The sequence below is a fragment of the Parasteatoda tepidariorum genome, chromosome 2 (assembly GCF_043381705.1).
Source record: "Parasteatoda tepidariorum isolate YZ-2023 chromosome 2, CAS_Ptep_4.0, whole genome shotgun sequence".
Taxonomy (NCBI): Eukaryota; Metazoa; Arthropoda; class Arachnida; order Araneae; family Theridiidae; genus Parasteatoda; species Parasteatoda tepidariorum.
In genome coordinates, this window is record NC_092205.1 from 5,969,787 (window position 1) to 5,989,597 (window position 19,811).

A 19,811-nucleotide genomic window follows, 5' to 3' on the forward strand; every position below is an offset into this window, starting at 1 on the left:
AGTTCAAAACAATATACTGTACCAAAATTTTATATAAACCTACTTAAAGTTGTCAGGAAAATATTTCTTCGTATTAAAAATTGAGCCAAGTAGAGTTTACCATATTTTGAGAAATGCTTTAAGTATATGCAGAGTATCTGCGCACCTGGAAAGTCATGAAAAATCATGGAAAGTCATGAATTTGTTGTTGGATAAAATTTGTCATGATTTGAACTATTTAAAAAAAAAAAAAAATCATGGAAAGTCATGGATTTAAGTCGACGAAAAATCTAATTTTCAAAATGGATTTTACCCCTCCCCCCAATTGTTTGAACGTCTGAATGTGTAACAAAATCCCCACTCACAATCATGTTTTATTAAAATATAGAATGTTTTTATCATGTTCTTTAAAAATTATGGTGTTCTTTTTAAAAATGAAAGAATTATCTTTTAAACATCTGTGATTTCAGAATTTTTATTATTATTTTTATTTTATCAATTTAAAATTTTAGCTGAAGCAAGCCAGTCATTGACGAAATTTTTTATTCCGAAATGAGAACAGAAAGATCAGGAGTATTTCTTTCCTTTCCGATGAACAAGAAAAGTATCTTTAGAATGTAATTTTGCAGAAAAAAAGAAAAAAAAATTAATTGCTTTTGTATCTTTTTCAGCTATTTTATTGCTTCAACTCTTTCTTTACTCTGTTTTTTAAATTTAAAATCTATAAATATGAAGATGCAGAGTATAACAGTTTTGGTTATACCTATCATTTCAGTGAATGTTATTATAATGCTTTTTTAAATTTATTGTTGTGTTTTTCTCGGAGAAAATAGTAACTTTATTAAGTTATGAAAAATTCTTGGAATTAGTCATGAAAAGTCATGAATTTGAAAATCTAAAATGTAGCAGATACCCTGTATATGATATCAATAGTTTAAAATTTTCAATTTTTGAGAGAGTGGCTACTATTAAAAATGTTATCATGGGCCTGTAACAAAATTTCACAATTTTCCTTTATACCCTTTCCTAAAAGTTGCCTTCCTCTAGGGCTGGGATTTTTTTTTTTAGGACACTCGAAAAACCCATAGGTAACAGAAAAAATAGGAAAAAAAATAATGACTGAAACATTTGTTAACAGATAATTAGAAAGCAATAGCTTAAATTTTAACAAATAAAATGAATAAAATGCAAGAAATGAAAATTTTTTCTCCATCACTTAAATTTACCTACTATTTATTTTAGTTTCATATAGAATTTAAAAATCTATATATTATATTATTTACAAGTCGGTTTGAATATTCATACTTATCTGTATTTGATTATAAAAATTAATATATTTTGAATTCAATGTTAATTTAATTTAACTTGTAATATTTGATTTTGATATTTTTGTATAAGATCAAGATTCCACTATACTCCTTTACATAAAATATTGAAATACACTATTTTAGTTTTAATTTCATAAGAAATTAATAAATTTATTTATTTATTATTTTTTTTGCAATTGTTGCTTTTTTTTGTTTTAACTTACTTAAAAGTGATGTATTAAATAGCTGAAAAATCAATACTTTAAGTCAGACTTTGTTGTAAACTGTATAAATTATATTGCTTCAAAATTTAATATTCCTTTTTTTTTAAAGAGTTATACATTTTTTCAAATTGTTTTCAAAAGAACCTTTTTTTTATGAACTTGTTTTATCTTTTTCTCCCATTGTGTTTAAAACTTGCCATATCTGCCTTCGACTAGTTTCAATAACTGATTCTTCTTTGCAATTATGAAAATTAATAATCCTTTGAAATTTTGAAAGGGAACCTAAGAACGAATTCAGATGTGAGTGAGAACTCAACTTGTCTGGAGATGAAACATGCAGAAAATTCTTATGGAACTCCTTTTAGCCGTAATTACATTTAGTGATTTCTTCCGTATTTTCAGATAAACATTAAAAAAGAAATTTTTATTTATATAATTATTAAATAATTTAAAAAAAAATTCAATTTTTTACATAGATGGGCCCCAAGACCTGGATCAACCCCCCTAAATAATTCTCTAACTTGGCTTTAATGTATTTTTTAAAATAAAATTAGTTTTTTTCTTCTAAGTTTTAATTAATAACCTTTTCGCTACAAATTTTTATTTTTTTAAAAATTTAACTAATTATTTTTCTGTTTTAATTGTATATAATAGTAAGCTCGCATGAATTTTAATAATTAGTTATTATGAATTATCCTATGTAGTAATGTATTTTAATTAGAAATGAATCTACTTTTTGAAGCCACAACAAAGCTCCGAGCCCGAAAAACTTCAGGCGAGTATGTAGATATCATATCAAGTACACAAGAATTCAGTGATGTGCCTGTGTCTATGGCTGAAGTAGAAATTGCTTCATTTGAAGATGTATCATCAGATATTCCCTCTGGCAACAAATCTCCCTATAGTTTAAGGAACTCACATATCTCTGATTCTTCACCAAAGAAACCTGTTGTGCTACTTACTCCTATTAGCAGCAAAAGACTTCTCAACTCAGAGAATATGAGGAATCGTCATTGCAGTACGGAGAGTGAGAATTCATCACATGGTTATCACAGTGCTGATTCTCTGTCACCCGCACAAACAGCAAACTTGTTTCGAACAAGAAGATCTGGCTTGAAATCAAATTTTGAGACCAATCCTCAATCAGAGTAAGTTGAAAATAAATATAATTTATATCATGACGAATTGTAACAAAAATTATTATATAATTAAATTAAATATTAATATAATATTAATAAATGTTAAGAATTATTATATTAATATACAATTAACATATAATTGTTGACCTGTTAAAAAAATATTATTTTTTTAATATAATAAATCATATTTAAAAAGAAAAATTCAGTTAAAGATAATTAAATTTTTTATGTTATTGAGATTTTAGAGTAAGTGTTTGTCTTTTGATTTTAATTTTTTTCAATTGAATTGGTAGTAAAAGTTTTGAGAAAGATCTTGTGAAAGATGTGATTCTCAATCTGTTCTTTTAATTACTTGGTAATTCTAATGCTTAAATTTAGTTTCTAATTAGTTAAATAGAGAAATTACACACATATGTCCTTAATAATCATATAGTAGATGCAATATATTGTATTATTTTTATCTCATTAATAGTGTTGATGTATAGCTTACAATTTAGACAATTATTTATATAATTTTTGATGGTGCTGCATAAATAGCAAAAATATCATGATTTTTCCTTTATCTACTATTTTTCAATCAATATCTTATGTTTAATTATGATAATTGACTAAGTACTGAGCAGGATTAGAAATTAAGAAAATATAGACACTATACTCTGAAAGACCAGTAAATGAAATACTTTACTAATTTGTATAAATTCAGTGACCTGTTAAAAAATACTTAAAAGTTTCTAAAACAAAATAAATTTATTCCAAGAAATTTTTAAAATTTTTAATTAAAAATTACAAATGAAGCTTTTTACAAATCATTGTTCTTTTTTTAGTAAATGGGTTCTGTGTTACCTATTACTCTAAATGGAACATTATATTAAATATTGGAACTAAAATAACAGTTAAAGAAATTCGATGAAAAATTATGAAGAATATGTAATATTTATCTAAGATTTTTATCAAAGATATGAAGGAAACTGATAAATAAGTTATTCTTCGCTTTTGTTGCTGGTACTGTAGACCATTATATATTATTTTATGGTGACTCCAGTTAGACATTAGTGGTTCTAAACCAACAAACCTTTATTAATTTTGAGCCTTGTTTAGATACATTGCGTACCCTTTTTACACCCCTTTTTTTTGGTGAATTTATATACAGGGAAACTTCAGGTAAGACCACCTCTTTGTAACAACCCCCTCTATTTGTACCCACTTTTGAGAAGCTTGGAATTTTTTTCTATACTCTTTGTGTTGTAGAAAACCTTTAGGAAAGACCATCAAAACCTTCCCAAGTGACCCGCAAATCTTTTCCCCAAATGCGGAAAAGGTCAAATAAGGAAACACGAAAAAATATCAAAACTAAAAATATTAACAAAACAAATAAGTAAATTTAAATGTATTCAAAATATTTGTGAGTGACTCTTATTTAGAGAGCTCTTTTTATAACCTTAAGTTGCAGTCAGAGTACACTAAAGACAATGCTATTAATGATTTATTTTTAGCTGAAAGTTAAATAAAGAATAAGTTATTTTAGAAAAAACTCAGCATTTTAAACAAACAAATCTCTTCTATCGGAGTGCGTAGCGTTTTTAAAAAGTGCTTATTTTTGATTTTTTGTGTTTTCAAAGCCCTTAAAGGTGCTTTTTTCATTGGGTGTTTTTAAAAAGTGCTTAATTTTCCCTTACCATGTTGATTTTCGCTACGAATTATGCAAAAAGGCGCAGTTCTCATTGTTCTATTCAACGTTTTCACAATTAATTCAACCTCTATCTATTTCGGCGTATTGTCAGTCCGTAGCGTATGAAAACGCCATTTATTTTACATGATTCAGAATTTCATGATTTTTGACAAATGTCAAAAACAATAACATAAGTTTTTTTTTTACATGGGAGTTAAAACAGGATAAAATAGTCAATTGTCAAAAACTTTCCAACCCTGCCTAATTATATTTTTTTAAAGTGCTTAAAAATATTTTTTGAGTGCTTGAAAAGTACTTAAAAGGTGCTTATTTTTTGTTGAATAATTTGGCTATGCACCCTGTCTATTTTTTAAAGCTAACTAATTTTTATGATATAAAATTAAAGGCAAACTTAAGCAAAAAATACAATTCTTTATTTATATTTAAAACAGTTCTATTGTTCATGACGCCAACACGAGTGGCATTTCCACATCAAAGAAATGACAGTGAGTAAAATCAAAATCTCTTGCAAAAAATCACGTGCTTTCGATAGCATTTTGAAGTCTCGCCTAAGAACGACCAACCTCCATTAACAAACATTTTACTGTGGAATAGATAGTAGTCCTTTCCGAGAAATTTCACTGTATATCATATCATAAATATGTATCTTAAAATGTCTACAATTTATATATATCATAGAATGCTATTTCTGGGTTATTGATTCTATGAAAGTAAAGCTATTTCAAATGAAGAGACATGCTATGATTTAAGATGATATTTATTGAACACTTTACGACGATGGAATTTAGAACTGGGCTCTGAGTATTATCAGGGTGCATAGCGTTTTTAAAAAGTGTTTAAAGGTGCTTATTTTTGATTTTCAATTTTTAAAAGCCCTTAAAGGTGCTTTTTTCATTGGGTGTTTTTAAAAAGTGCTTAATTTTCCCGTTTTCAAAATGAGATTTTTCCTTTACTATGTTGATTTTCGCTTCGAATTATGCTAAAAGACACAGTTCACATTGTTCTATTCAACGTTTTCACAATTAATTTAACCTAAATCTATTTCGGCGTATTGTTAGTCCGTAGCATATGAAAACGCCATTCGCTTTACGCAATTAAAAATTTCATGATTTTTGACTATTGTCAAAAACAATGCCAAAATTTTTTTTTGACATGACGGTAAAAACAAGATAAAAGCGTTAATAAAGTGCTTAAAAATATTTTTTGAGTGATTGAAAAGTGCTTAAAAGGTGGTTGTTTCTGTTGCATAATTTGGCTGCGCTCCCTGATTACAGCCATGAAGATGAAAAAGTGACCCAAATTCAGATTATTCCGCATTTTCTTCAAGATTTTCTTTAACATAATTGAATGGCATCGAAATGGGAAAAGTAAAACGTTGGTTCGTTTTAACAGACAACACCGTATAGACTGCAGAAAACTTTTGGGATATTCTTAATAAGTGCATTTCCAATAATTATTACTCATTAACTTTATAAAATAATATTTTAATTGGAATATTGACTTTTTATGGTTCCTTGTGAAAGAACGACTTCTATATCTTAAACTTAATAACCAAATTCTATTTTAAGCTATGAATTAATGTCGAAAAACTTGGATAAGACAATCTGTATTATATATATACATAATATTCCATTTTTTGAAAACAGCTATAATTATTAAAAAAAATGTGTAATTACAATTAGACATTTTTTAAATAATTATTTAATCATTTTTCTTAATAATTATTGACACATTGTTGAATCATTCTGTTCTGGGAGATATATCTGGATGTTTTTGTAGGAGAAATGTCAGTTTTTGGCATAATATACAGAAAAATGTTATTAAAATCGTGTTTTTTTAAAATAATATCTGTAACTTATTATAAAATTTAATTTTCATTAGTCATCATTAATGTCTGCTGCTTGCTCATAATGTACAGGGATGAGATTTTTCTGCTTTTTAGCGGATTTCCGCTTTTTTCACTTTTATCTCTTGAATTTCAGTTTTTTTTTTCAAAAATTCAGATTTTCTAAAAATTTCACTTTTTTTAATAAGTATTCCGCTTTTTCAGAAAATTCACCGATTTTCAAAGAGAAACAGAAAATTCAAACTACATAGCTACCAATCCTTTCTCATTTTTACTTATTTGAACTATTTTCTCCCCTTTTACACGCAGCAGATAAGATTTNATTAATTTAACCTAAATCTATTTCGGCGTATTGTTAGTCCGTAGCATATGAAAACGCCATTCGCTTTACGCAATTAAAAATTTCATGATTTTTGACTATTGTCAAAAACAATGCCAAAATTTTTTTTTGACATGACGGTAAAAACAAGATAAAAGCGTTAATAAAGTGCTTAAAAATATTTTTTGAGTGATTGAAAAGTGCTTAAAAGGTGGTTGTTTCTGTTGCATAATTTGGCTGCGCTCCCTGATTACAGCCATGAAGATGAAAAAGTGACCCAAATTCAGATTATTCCGCATTTTCTTCAAGATTTTCTTTAACATAATTGAATGGCATCGAAATGGGAAAAGTAAAACGTTGGTTCGTTTTAACAGACAACACCGTATAGACTGCAGAAAACTTTTGGGATATTCTTAATAAGTGCATTTCCAATAATTATTACTCATTAACTTTATAAAATAATATTTTAATTGGAATATTGACTTTTTATGGTTCCTTGTGAAAGAACGACTTCTATATCTTAAACTTAATAACCAAATCCTATTTTAAGCTATGAATTAATGTCGAAAAACTTGGATAAGACAATCTGTATTATATTATATACATAATATTCCGTTTTTTGAGAACAGCTATAATTATTTAAAAAAATGTGTAATTACAATTAGACATTTTTTTAATAATTATTCAATCATTTTTCTTAATAATTATTGACACATTGTTGAATCATTCTGTTCTGGGAGATTTATCTGGATGTTTTTGTAGGAGAAATGTCAGTTTCTGGCATAATATACAGAAAAACGTTATTGAAATCATGTTTTTTTTTTTTTTTTTTTTTAAAAAAATCTGTAACTTATTATAAAATTTAATTTTCATTAGTCATCATTAATGTCTGCTGTATGCTCATAATGTATGACTTTCTTATAAAAAAAGATATTTTTAGTAAATGTAAGATTATTTCAAAAAGTAAATAAATAAATGACTGTGTATCCTCTTCTCAGAGTAATTAATTATTTAAAAAAAAAAAGCATGAAAGTGTTTTTTATTTATTTAGGTAATATGTTGTCATTGTCTTAATTGAGACTCTTTATAATGTACTCTTTCAGTTTAATGTGCAATTCTAAAGTAAACTCCCTCCATGATAAATTTGATTGTGATGTATCTATGGATGGTAATTATGATCATTTTCAATCTCCGCAAGCTAAAACAAGGCGAATATCTAGATTATCAGAATCACCAAAAAAGGAGGTTTATCCCAGTAATACTTTATTTACCTTGCGCCCCAGTACACGAAGCCAGACAAAAAGTCCTGAAAGACCCATCCAACTGACAAAACTCAAAAGAGAATCAAGGTATGATGTTTAAAGAAATTTCCTTACATCCCTCAATAAAATGCTAACTCTTTCAGTGCCATTTCCTTTCTTACAGGCTCCCATAATTCTTTTTTTTGTTTTGTTTAACTATTCATTATTTCAACAAAATTACATTAATAAATAATTTTCTTCTTTAAATATTATTCATTATTTCAAAATAAATATTCAGTATCGCAATCAATTTATTATCGCGAAATAAATAAATCAAAATATTTTTGTTTAAATATTGTTCATTCAAATATTGTACAAGGTTTAAATATTCAACTAAATAAATAAATAATTTTTTCATTAAAAATTATTCATTATTTCAACTAAATAAATAAATAAAATTAAATTCTCACCTTTTGTAAATATTCTTTATTTTTGCATATGTATTTATATTTTTTAATATCTTTAAATTGTTCTTCTAGATTGGTTTCACTTTGATTTCTTCATTTGTTTGATTAGTTTCTCCTTTAGTTGAATTGTGCTTCTTGATTTGTAACTAAAGTGGAAAACTTTTTTTGGGGATCAGTTGAGAAATATTAAACTTTAAGAATTTAAAACAAAATATTTCTTAAAATAATTGTAGTTGAGCAAGGATAAATATAATATCAAAGTGTTGTTAATCATATTAGTCGAAGCGATGTATATTCGTATTTAGATTATAAATTATTTGTGACCAGAAAAATGGTTTTCTTTCATGATGTTCATTGGTTTTATGTACGACAACTTTTGTACCAAATTTCCCGAGCAGCAAATCAATAAAAGGGTTTAATGTTTATCGAATTTGATAATAATAAAAAAAAAATCTTTTTATTTTGTCTGTGAAGTATAATTTTATATTGCAAATGCTCGATTAATTTTACATAAAATCTAGACTTATTATTGTTATTTATTTATTTATTTTTGTAAATTTATGCCCTAGTGAATTATATTTGAAGTTCTGGTTTATGACATTATTATCTGTAATTTCCATTTTTATTAGTTTGTGAAATTGACTTCAATTTTATATTTTTTTCTTGTCATCCTTGAGAAATTTATCTTTGTCCTTTTTTTCAATTTTTTTAAAACGGTCTTCCTCAACTTACTATTATTTTATCTTAAGAACTTGTACCTCTTCAATTAATTGGTTTTGCAGGTATGTTTTGCAGGTATGTTTTGCAGTTGCATGTTTTTTCAGGTGTGACTTTTTTTTCTTGACATCATAGCTCAATTAATTTAACCTCAATTAATTTAACCTCCTCCTAATTAATTTAACCTTTTATTTTGTTTTCGGGTTTTTTGAGCAGCTTTGAAAACTCAAATCTGCATTGATCGATATTTGCAAATATAAAAATGAGATCAAAACCATTTTTTGACTGTACATGTTTATAAAATAATGAAATCTTTGTTTGCACTGGATTGTTCAAATTTGCATTTTTAATTCATAGTTTTCGGAAATTATGAATTTACATCTTTTGAGAAACGCTAATAATATTTACTGCAAGTTAATATTTGCATGAAATATTTTCAATAAATGTTATATTAAATATTAACTTGCATTAATATTAAAAAAATATTTGCTTTACAAACATCTCTTAATAATGTGAAATTTTTAAAAAGAAAATTTATTTTAAGTTTTGATTTTAGTTTTCACCCCATCAAGAAACTGGATTACATGAAAAACTCAGGGACTGTAAAATTAGCTTAAAAAACTCAGATAATGCTTAAGGAAGATAAAATTTTTTAAAAGATAAAGGCCTGGAATTTAAAAGCCTGTATTTTATATTTCTGAACATTTGTTACTTTTTTACTGAATTATTTTATAAGAAAAAAATTTCATTTTTTTAAATTTTTTACTGAAACTCTTTTCTAAGCAAATGTGTCATTTTTGTTAATAAAGCAATTTTTAGATTAGGAAAAAAGCTTAAAGTGAAAGTTTATAAAACTTATTTACTGTAATGTTTGATTAATTAGTTTAAGATACAGATACTTTTTTTTAAAAAAAAATGCTTAATAAAAAAACCTATTCAAGAACTGAAAGATTGACTGAATACATAGAAACAACTCTACAAGTGTCGTTTTTAAAAAATAAAAGTTAAATAGGAAACGTGTAGGTATTTCAGTAAAAAGTAATGTTTTTGATATTTGTAGATGGTAAGTGTTATGAGTGAGAGAATGAGATTTTATAGGTTTAAAAATGAATAAAAAATTATTTATTTTGAATAATACTTCAAACTTATTTGATAATATAATACAGACGTCTTCAAACTATATAATCAACAAATAACTTGTTCATTTTTCTATAAAAAAAAACTGATATATCCTTTATTTGCATCAGTTTAGCCTAATTGTAGAAAATTAGCCGCCAATATAATTTCATTGGTGTTTTTTACCGTCATTAAAAGTTTGTCTGTCCGGAATTCTGCTGATGAATTGAATTTCCGACTGATATATTTTCATGATGTTGCATCTAATATTTTTAGAATTACTCTGCACAATCAGAAAGGAAATCAAGGAAGTTTTTTTTCCCGATAAAGTATGAACCCAGTAATAAAATTACTATAATAGTTATCAATACTTACAATAATAACCACCGTTTGTTTAATTTGAATAATTAAGTGTTAACTGTGGTAGAATCCTTTTCACAAATTATAATATTTAGTTATAATCTTTAATAATAATTATATTTTTAATTTCAACTGCTGCATTAGGTATAGAAATTCAGTTTGTACTTGGTTATAAGCAGACTATTTCAAGTAAGTATATTTTAGTTTTGACTACCTAATATTTCTTTTGTATTTTCATGTTATTGACTAGAGGTTTTTCTCTATTTTTTCTCTCTCCAAATAATTATCACAAACTCTTTCCATTTAGCAATCAATATTTTTTCCCCCTTGAATATTTCTGTTTTAGTCGTTAATTTCCCTTATTAATAATTTTTATAATTTATGAAGGTTAATTTTGTAGTAATTTATATTTTTGCAATAAAGAAATGTGTCCTAATTTTTAAACTATTTTCTTTTTTTTTTATAATCAGGGATGCACAGCTAAAAGTGTCCCCTAACGAAGTAAATATTTGTAATACTAATTTAATTAGAATTAAACCTATAAACACAGATAATTTTTGTGTCTAATTATTATTTTAGCAGTTAATTTTTCCTAAAATTGGATTATGAATGAAAATACAGTGTTTTTAAGTGATGGTGACTTAGTTTTAGAAAAGGGCATTTATATAGATCAAAGGGCAGACAGGGAGCGTTGCCCTTATAAAAGCGCTTAGGAAGAGCACTGAGAAATGTTACGTTAGAAGAAATTATGAATTCAAACATCTCAATGATAACCATTAAGCATTTCCGATACTCTATTGGTAACTTAATTTTCACTTTCTGTGTAATAGTTAAGGTTTATTTTTGAGATGAATGAAAATGCCAATTTTTTCCTTTTTTTTGTTGGTAAATTTTAAATAATTTACTTTGTATTCTTTTAACCATATTCTTTAAGATTAATTGCAACACATATTTTATACATTAGTTTTTACTATATGCTTTGAAGTAAACAAAAATAAAAAAAGAATTCCTATTACTTTAAATACATAATCAAAATAAGCTCTATAATTTCCTGATTAGAACTTTATTTTCACTTCAGCCCCCAACACTGTAATTTCTAATTATCATTCCCCGATCTTGAAATGGCTGTGCATCTCTGCTATAAGTAAATATATCAAAATTTAAAAATGTAAAGGTAAGTAGACTGTAAAATTAGTTATAACAAATTTTTTACTCAATCTAAGCACACTTTGCTTAGCAAAACTTGTCCTAAATATGAATAATCTGTTATAGAAAATGTTGCTACCAACTAGCATAACTTGCAAAACTATTAAAAAAAATTCTCTCTATATAAAATTTTTTAAAGAAACTTTTGCATTAGTTCATCGTTTGATTTAGCTATTTGTCTAATACTCTGATCTAAAATCATGGATTTGACTTTATTTAGTAGCAAAGTAAAGCTAGTTTTGAGGCTCTAAAATATCTTGCAAATCTAAAGAATACTTAAATTTGAAGGTTCTAATTGGAATTTTAGACTAGTATCAATTAATATTTTTTTTAAAAAAAAATTAGTACAAATTTTTTTAATTAATAAAGTTTTAGATCTTTTATTTTGTCTCTTAATTAGTGTCATAGAATAATTTCTTGTTTAATGAATAGAAGTAAGTCAAAAAATTATGTCTTTGGAATTAGACTCATTAGGAAGGTAACTAATTTTTATTATTTATATTCTTATAAAAATTATACCTTGGATCAGAAACTACAAATTCTTTCAATCAGGTTTGACACAAACTGTTTTTTATTTTTTATCTGACTGATTTGTCTCCTAAATCGTTACTTACAAAGGGAAAATACTAATGATTAATTTTTGGGAAAGTTCTATTTTTTAATAACCTTTTAATTTTTGATAATTTATTTATTATAATTGAAATATTTTGAACTAATCTGTCTGTTATTAGTGTGAATTTTTATTGTTTATTTTTATGCAAAAATGCATTCCTTCATCTTAAAGCTTAATTTGTAGTTTAGAATAGTGAAATACTTTATTTTGTAAATGTGAATTTTGGTTTACTTGGCCTTTATGTCTTAAATGCTGGCATCTCTAACTTGGGATTGGGTGTTTTTTAAATACATGAAGCTTTTACTCAATTCTTAGAACTACCACAAAAGTTTTTTTCAATAAAGATAAGTTCTTAAATGATTTCAGAATTGCATAATGGTGTTGATCCGAAACTTCAGGATTATAGATCATAAAGGATTATATTTTGTACAATATGGCTGACAGTGCATCATACTTTTGCAGTAAAATACGACAGATTTGTTTATGTTTTTAGCAATTATGCCAGCTTTTATTTTCTGCCAACATGTTACAGTACATTTTCAAAATGTTTTTCACTTTTGTGAATGGAAAATAATGTTCATTTTACCAAATTTTCAAAAGAAATTTGTAGATGTTACACTAAATGTTCCAAGGGGCATTTGTTTAGATTGGGAGTGTCATTTTTCCCTCTCTTTATTGTTCTTTTTGAAAACAAATACGGAAACTTTGTTTCAACTTCTCTTAGTTTTCATTATTCAAATTGGAAGGTTTATTGGCTCTTTCCTTACTGGTTATTGTTCCAGTAGTCCTGAAACTGTTAACTAATTGTGTCATTTTTGAGTTATTGGGTGTTGCTGCGTAAGGATATTTCTCGCAGAATTCTTTAATATAATGAATATATGACTTTGGAGCAAACATTATATGCAATTTTAAATATTTGTTGTTGCTGGTAAAATTACATGGCAAAACGTTGAACAATAAATGCTCTACAGATGAAGAGACACTAGATCCATACAGATTGATGTATGTATAAAACAATATGAATTACCACTTTCCAGGGAGAAATTTAAATTTAAAGCATTTTGTAAAAACATCTACAGTAATAATAATAAAATAATATTTATAATTTTCTTTTTTCACCAAAAAGGGTTTTGACTTCCTAATACATTAAAAGCAATTTTGATGCGGTCATATTTTTTTTAATAAAAATTTTTTTAAAGTAAAAATTTATTTGCTCGCAAGTTGTTACTCCATTGAAAATTCATAAACAAACTTCAAAATAATCTTTCACTAGATTATTTTTCTAAAAAAAACATTTTTTATATGGACAATACCTAAGAACTAATGATACAATGTTGAGTCTTTAAGCAAAGATAAAGATACGAGGTAAGATTCACTTTTCTTTAATTTTTTAGATCTTGCAGCAGTATATTAAAATATATATTTGCTTTAAACTTATTGAATGATTATAGTTAAATCACTTTTTGTGTAGGTTGACCTGGTGCCATATTTCAGACTGATATTGGTTTGATAGCAATATCGTGAAATCTGGTGTTACAAACTCTGTGCTCCCCACCTTGCAATGTATCTCATGTGATATAACATCTCTTAAATATGTTGCACTAGCAACAAATTTAATTATAAATTCTTATTCAGATATATATATAAGTGCTTATGTTATAATCTGTCTTCTTTATTTTTTAACATTTATTCATGCTGCTAGGAAAGACTTTTGCTCTTTAAACCATGTACAGACAAACCCCACTATAGTGAACTGTCTGCGAACCCAGCGATATGTCCACTATAAATGTTGATTCACTGTATCCAAGTTTTTTAATTTTTTTTATTTATTTATGATAGTTGAATTATTGAACTTAGGGATTGTGATTTTACATAATTTGTTTAAATACTATTAACGAATTTAATAGATAATTAATCGAATTTTAAAGAGAAAAATACTCACCATGCTGAAAATTGGTTTTAATTTTACATTTTATGAAAGACATGAGTGATTTTTGATTGAACACAATTTGAGTCTAAGTAGACTTCATCAATTTTCTTATCTACAATATGTAAAGGATTTTTTGATCCACATTTTTTGTAGAAATATTCAGGACTTCATTTTATTTCATTTAGGAATGATGCTGAAATCTCATTTTCTTCTAACGAGTCTTCTTCCTTAGCTTTGTTCTTTAATTTTATTTGGGAGAGAATGTAATCATCGGTAAGGGGTACCAGAATGGAACACTTGATCGTCACTTTATTTAAATTGTTCTATAAGATCGCTAGGAAAAATGTCTATTTCTTGTTTTTCTAGCCAAAGAGTGATAGGTAAATTGTCCTCTTTTTAAAAAAAATCCTTTTAAAGACCTGTGTGTAGAAAACCATTGCGGACTGTTGTTGCTATTCCTTGCCTCCATAATTTTTCTAACAAAAAGATAGCATCTGGAAGAGAGATGCATTTCGTGTCCGTGTTATTTTATTTGTAGTTTTCTAAAACACGCATCACTAGTTGTCTCCTATAGTCGGACTTCAGGCTGCAAATAAAACCCTGGTCCATGGGTTGAAACACAGAAGTCTTATTTGGAGATGGAAATACGAGCTTAATGCACTTTAGATTTTCTGAATGGGGGTGAGCTGTGTACACCTGCAAGTTTAAAGTTGGAGAACTGAATAAAAATTTCGGAAATGTAATTCGAGTGCACTATAGCCGAACTACCAATTTCTCAACTCTAACATTGTCCGAATATGAGTTCGGAGAGGACCTCTAAATAAGTTCTATAACCGTGTGTTCACTATATCCCAGGTTCACTATAGCGGCGTTCGACTGTATTTTAAAGTGTTGAGTGAATCTCAGATCCATGATTAAATCATGTTAAATAAATTGAATTTACAACTGATATATTGGACTGTGAAGACTCAGCGGTTAAGGCCCTGAGTCGCCTTTGTTAGATTGGGATCCAATCCCCAAAAGTGGCTCGAAATATGCTTAGCTTCAGATCAATGGGTACCAGCTTGTTAGGGAAGGTGACTTGACCACATTGGCACAATCATGCTATTGTTCATGAAAGTCTGTGTACCCTTATGGGCTGCAGTGGGGATTGTTTTGCTGCTTTACCTTCAAACAAATATGCTACTAATCTTTTATTCTAGAGGCTCTTCCACTGGAAATTGGATGCCTAATGAGGTTTATTAATCCATGTTTTAAAGAAAGGATTATAATAAGTAAGCGAGGGTAGTGTAAGGAAGTTAATGATCTTGATAGGTATCAGTTTCTCTGAAAAGGCAGTTCGATCACATTGCTTTTCTCAATCATGCTATTTGTCGCAAAATCAGGAAACCTTAACTTCCACAACTTTGCTTGACCCACAATGGGCTGTGCCACACGGGGAATGCTTTGCTTTATTTTCTAACGAGTATATTACTATCAATGCCATCTCGTAATTTAAAGTTCAGTTCCTAATGAAATTTATTTATTCATGGTTTAAAGCAAGAATCATAAATGAGTACTGGTTGCGCAAAGGGAGGAAGTTTTAAATCTTGAAACGTGGATCTTTATTTTCTGCTTTATTTCATTGAGATGAATAATTTATAGTAACTGGACTAAAAACAATATCTTCCCATTATAATATGCACTCAAATAAATAAATAGCTGAAGACAAATATGTGAATATTTTACATTTTTTACTCAATCTAAGCTAGCTTGGGTTAGCAAAACTTGTCCTAAATATGAATAATTGTTTTAGGCACTGTTGCTACCATCTAGCATAATTTGCCAAACTGTTGAAAAAATTCTCTCTATATCAAATTTTTTAAAAAAAACTTTTGCATTAGTTCATCATTTGATTTAGTTATTTGTCTAATACTCTGATATGAAATCATGGATTTAACTTTATTTAGTAGCAAAGTAAAGCTAGCAGCAGCAAAAAAAAATAAATTGTTTAATTGTAATGTTTAAGTATTGTGTTTTATTTAAGACAATTTTTAAAAATGTCTTATCTCTATATAACAGTTTTATTTGTGTCTGTATTGTATCCTCTTTTAAAAAAGTTGATAGTGTAGGTCAAATACTAGCTATCAAAAGTTATTTATTTAATTGATTACTCTGAGAAAAAGGATAATGCCTGTATTTGAAACATTGGGCGAAGAGAATATTTAAAGTAAAATATGAAAAATAATTAAAAACTTGTCATCATATAGTTTTAGAAAATTAGAGGTATAATTTTTTGATCAAATTATATTTTTATAACGGACAGAAATTAAAAACCAGACTTGTTTATTTATGAAAAACAACACAGTGGCAGCTTTTTCTAATAAAGCATAATTATTTACTCCCATTCAAAGGAAATATGCTTCAATTTAAATGTATATATTTATATATATAAAAAAAAACTTAGAAGGTTATAAAAAGTATGAAATTTAAAATAAAAATGTTATAATTGCAAAAAAGCATCAACTCTTTTTAAAATTAATTCCGATTTGAGTTTTTGTTTTCTCTTTTCACTTATTCTTTTTTGAATAATAATTTTTTTTAGAAAATGCTAGACTTGTTTTATGCATAGAAAAGACTGTTTTTTCCCTAAAATCACACCTCATTAAAACTCAGGGAAAATTTGAAAAGATATATATTATATTTAAGTGGTATTAGCTTTTAGTTAGCATAAAACACATTGTTTGCATTTACATGGGTTATGCAATGTACTCAGTACTGTAAAATTTTTTAAAAAAATGATACATTATTTGAGTATGAATCTTTTTTTAAAAATTATTTATCATTAGTATTTAATTATTTACTTATATGTCTATGAAATCTACTTTACAACTTATTTAGGCTCTAGCTTTTTATTTTAAATGTATTGATTTTTTAAAGATATTAAAAAAATGCACAAAATAAATTTTGTTTAATAGGTTTTTTAAAAGTTGTACATATGGGATATTTAGTTGAGATTTAATTCTGAAGTTAATTGTCCATCAATATTATGCATTATTATAGACACAGGAACTGGTATAGATTTTTTCTCACTTGGGAATTTGATTTTTTTGGTAGAACAGTGGTATTTGGGAAATCATAGCATCGCTTTTAAGCACGGGAAGCGTACTCATATATAGATCGTTTCCTGTATAACTTGATTGAATTACACGTTACAAATTAGATGCATGATGAGAAGTTCTTTACTTCTTGTCCTGCATGTTTTTTTCTTTAAATTTTGAAAACAATTTGACAATCCATTTAAAATGTTCATTAGTGTCTGTTGTATCTTAACCTTTTAACTGTTTAGTTACTTGGTTAAAAATTTTCTGCCATAAAAGTTTTGACATAATTGTATCAAATTTCTCATTAAAAAATTTAGCTTGCTTTATTTTCATGTCTAACATCTTGTGTGTTCCTATGTAATCCATAGCTTAATTTGTTGCAAAATGTTTGTTTTGTATTAACTTGTATGGTTTTTTTGTGGTTGCTGCTTATTATTGTTAAATTATCTGGTTATGTTAGTTGAAAATAAATAAGCTAGCTAATTTACTTCATTCTTTTACTCTAATACAGTCTTCACATTACTTTTTCAAGCAAACTTACTCATATATTTAACATTTGTGTTGGATAATATACATACACATTTTTGTGTTCAATATCACATTTAATATCTTAAAATTAATCAAAAATAATCTTTTAACAATCTTATTGATTAATAAGTAATATAAAATTTATGCCATTTTTATTTCAATATGTATTCCATTTATCTCTGTAGTTTCACAGTATCTTTCTAACTTGATTTTATAGACAAAAATTAATAGCGTAAAGAGAATGTGGTTTTAAGAGGAATGCACTGTTTATCATATTTTAAAATATATCTTTCTGTAAGAACCATCACTATAAAACTTCTATGTTTTACTCAATATGCAAATCATTATTTTTATTATTATTATTATTATTCCTACTTCCTACTACTATTATGTTAAACTATTACTATTTCTCTTATTTATAGCTATTTTATGTTTTATTGCTAAATGTTCTTTATATCATTAAGTGCTTGCTCTTTTTTAAATGGCGAAGAAAATGGCGCTGTGCCTGAAGTTGTTAATTAAAAGTCGCACATGAGTTATATTGAATTTAAAAATTAGGGCTTATTATTTTAAATCACTTTGTAGCACCAATTTTTGAGCAAATTTAATTTTAGGAAGTTGTCATATTTAAGAAAGATCTAATTAAGTTAATGAATATTACTGTTAGTTTGATAGCAAAACTTTGAAATTCTTATTTAAAGAAAAAGTTGGAGCTATAAACGAGAAATGATTTGTTGAAGTAAAAGTTTTAATAAGTAACTGAATGATGTTGGAGTGATGCATTGATTCAGTATCATTTGCTAAACTGAATGAAAAAGTTGAAGTTTTTTGTTTTAATTAACTTTAGTTTGCCTTAGCTTTAATACTTTGCATCCAATCTATTCGATTTTAGATTCTTTATTTCTTTATTTTATAAATTGTTCCATTCGTATTATTTCATACTTTGATTCTTTCATTCTTGCATTTAAGTTTTTTTTCTTTCTTAGAAATTAAAAGTTGTCGATTCCATTTCTAAAACCATTTTAAAGTTTCTAATCATAATTATTTTTGAGCCATGTATTTCGTTACATATTTTCAAGTTCTTTATGATCAATGCTACTTTCTTTGTAATAAGATATGTATATGCTATATAATTGATCACTTTTGTATTAAGTGTACGGACCAAAAAATCCTTTAATGCAATTTTTAGATAAGTTGCATTTGCTTAAACTAGTTAAATTATCTTTCTCTGTTTCTTTTTCTTTTTTCTTTTTTTTTGCTCTTTTTTTTCTGTTACAAATTTTAGTATATTTTTTCATAATTTCCAAAATTTTGATCGTATTCTTTGTAATTTTTGGACTAATTTTACATATGCTAAAGCAAATTTTAAGGCTACTCTATTAAATTATAGTTTTATGATATAAAATTATCTAAGAGGTAATTTACTTAAAACGTATGTCTGTTTGAAATTGCGTAACTTTAATCCATGTTAAAATGTTGTATTAAAATGTATTATTCTATCTTTGGAATGTTTGTTAAATGTTTAAATGGAAGTAATTTTTTTGAAAACAGAAAAATTAACTTAAAAAGTTAATTTTCACCTTTACATTTTAATTATTAAAATCGTGGCAATGTGTTGTTGTGATTATTACTTGTACCCTGGAATTATTAACATCACAATGTGATTCTTATAATGTAAATTAAAGATTTTATTAAAAAAATATTGTGTGTTGCTCCTTTCTTTGGTAATATTAATAAGGTAATTGAAATTTGTTTTGTATTATTTTTATTACCATATAAGTCAGTAATTTAAGAAAAAAAAATCTAATTTAAATACACACACTATATCGTGTGTTTTTCTTTAAATTGAATCATAATATAGGGTTCAGCACAAATAAATTATCCAATTTTAAATATTTATAGTTTTGTAACTATTTCACATTTTACAAAAAATTATTTATTGTTCAGATATAGAGTGTTCGATTTGTGATCCTTATATTGCTTGACGAACTTCTAATCTGTACTCAAGTTTGTTCCACCCAACTTGTAGTTTTATGCTGTCAATGG

General features: G+C 26.4%; 1 protein-coding gene across 24 annotated transcripts in view; it reads left to right on the forward strand.

Annotated features, from left to right (window-relative positions):
* Nucleotides 1-19,811, forward strand: part of LOC107442217 (peroxisome proliferator-activated receptor gamma coactivator 1-alpha) — a 68,615-nt gene that overhangs the window by 15,197 nt on the left and 33,607 nt on the right. For 7 of the 24 annotated variants that reach the window (XM_071177095.1, XM_071177087.1, XM_071177089.1 and 4 more), the window contains 2 exons: nucleotides 2,253-2,658; nucleotides 7,608-7,853. In XM_071177095.1, the coding sequence (XP_071033196.1) occupies nucleotides 2,253-2,658; nucleotides 7,608-7,853 (652 nt within the window). Of the gene's footprint in view, nucleotides 1-2,231; nucleotides 2,659-7,607; nucleotides 7,854-8,284; nucleotides 8,632-10,549; nucleotides 10,595-11,483; nucleotides 13,590-13,695; nucleotides 19,468-19,811 lie in introns of those variants that run through there. The other 17 variants (XM_043056150.2, XM_043056154.2, XM_043056138.2 and 14 more) reach the window with 11 other exon arrangements.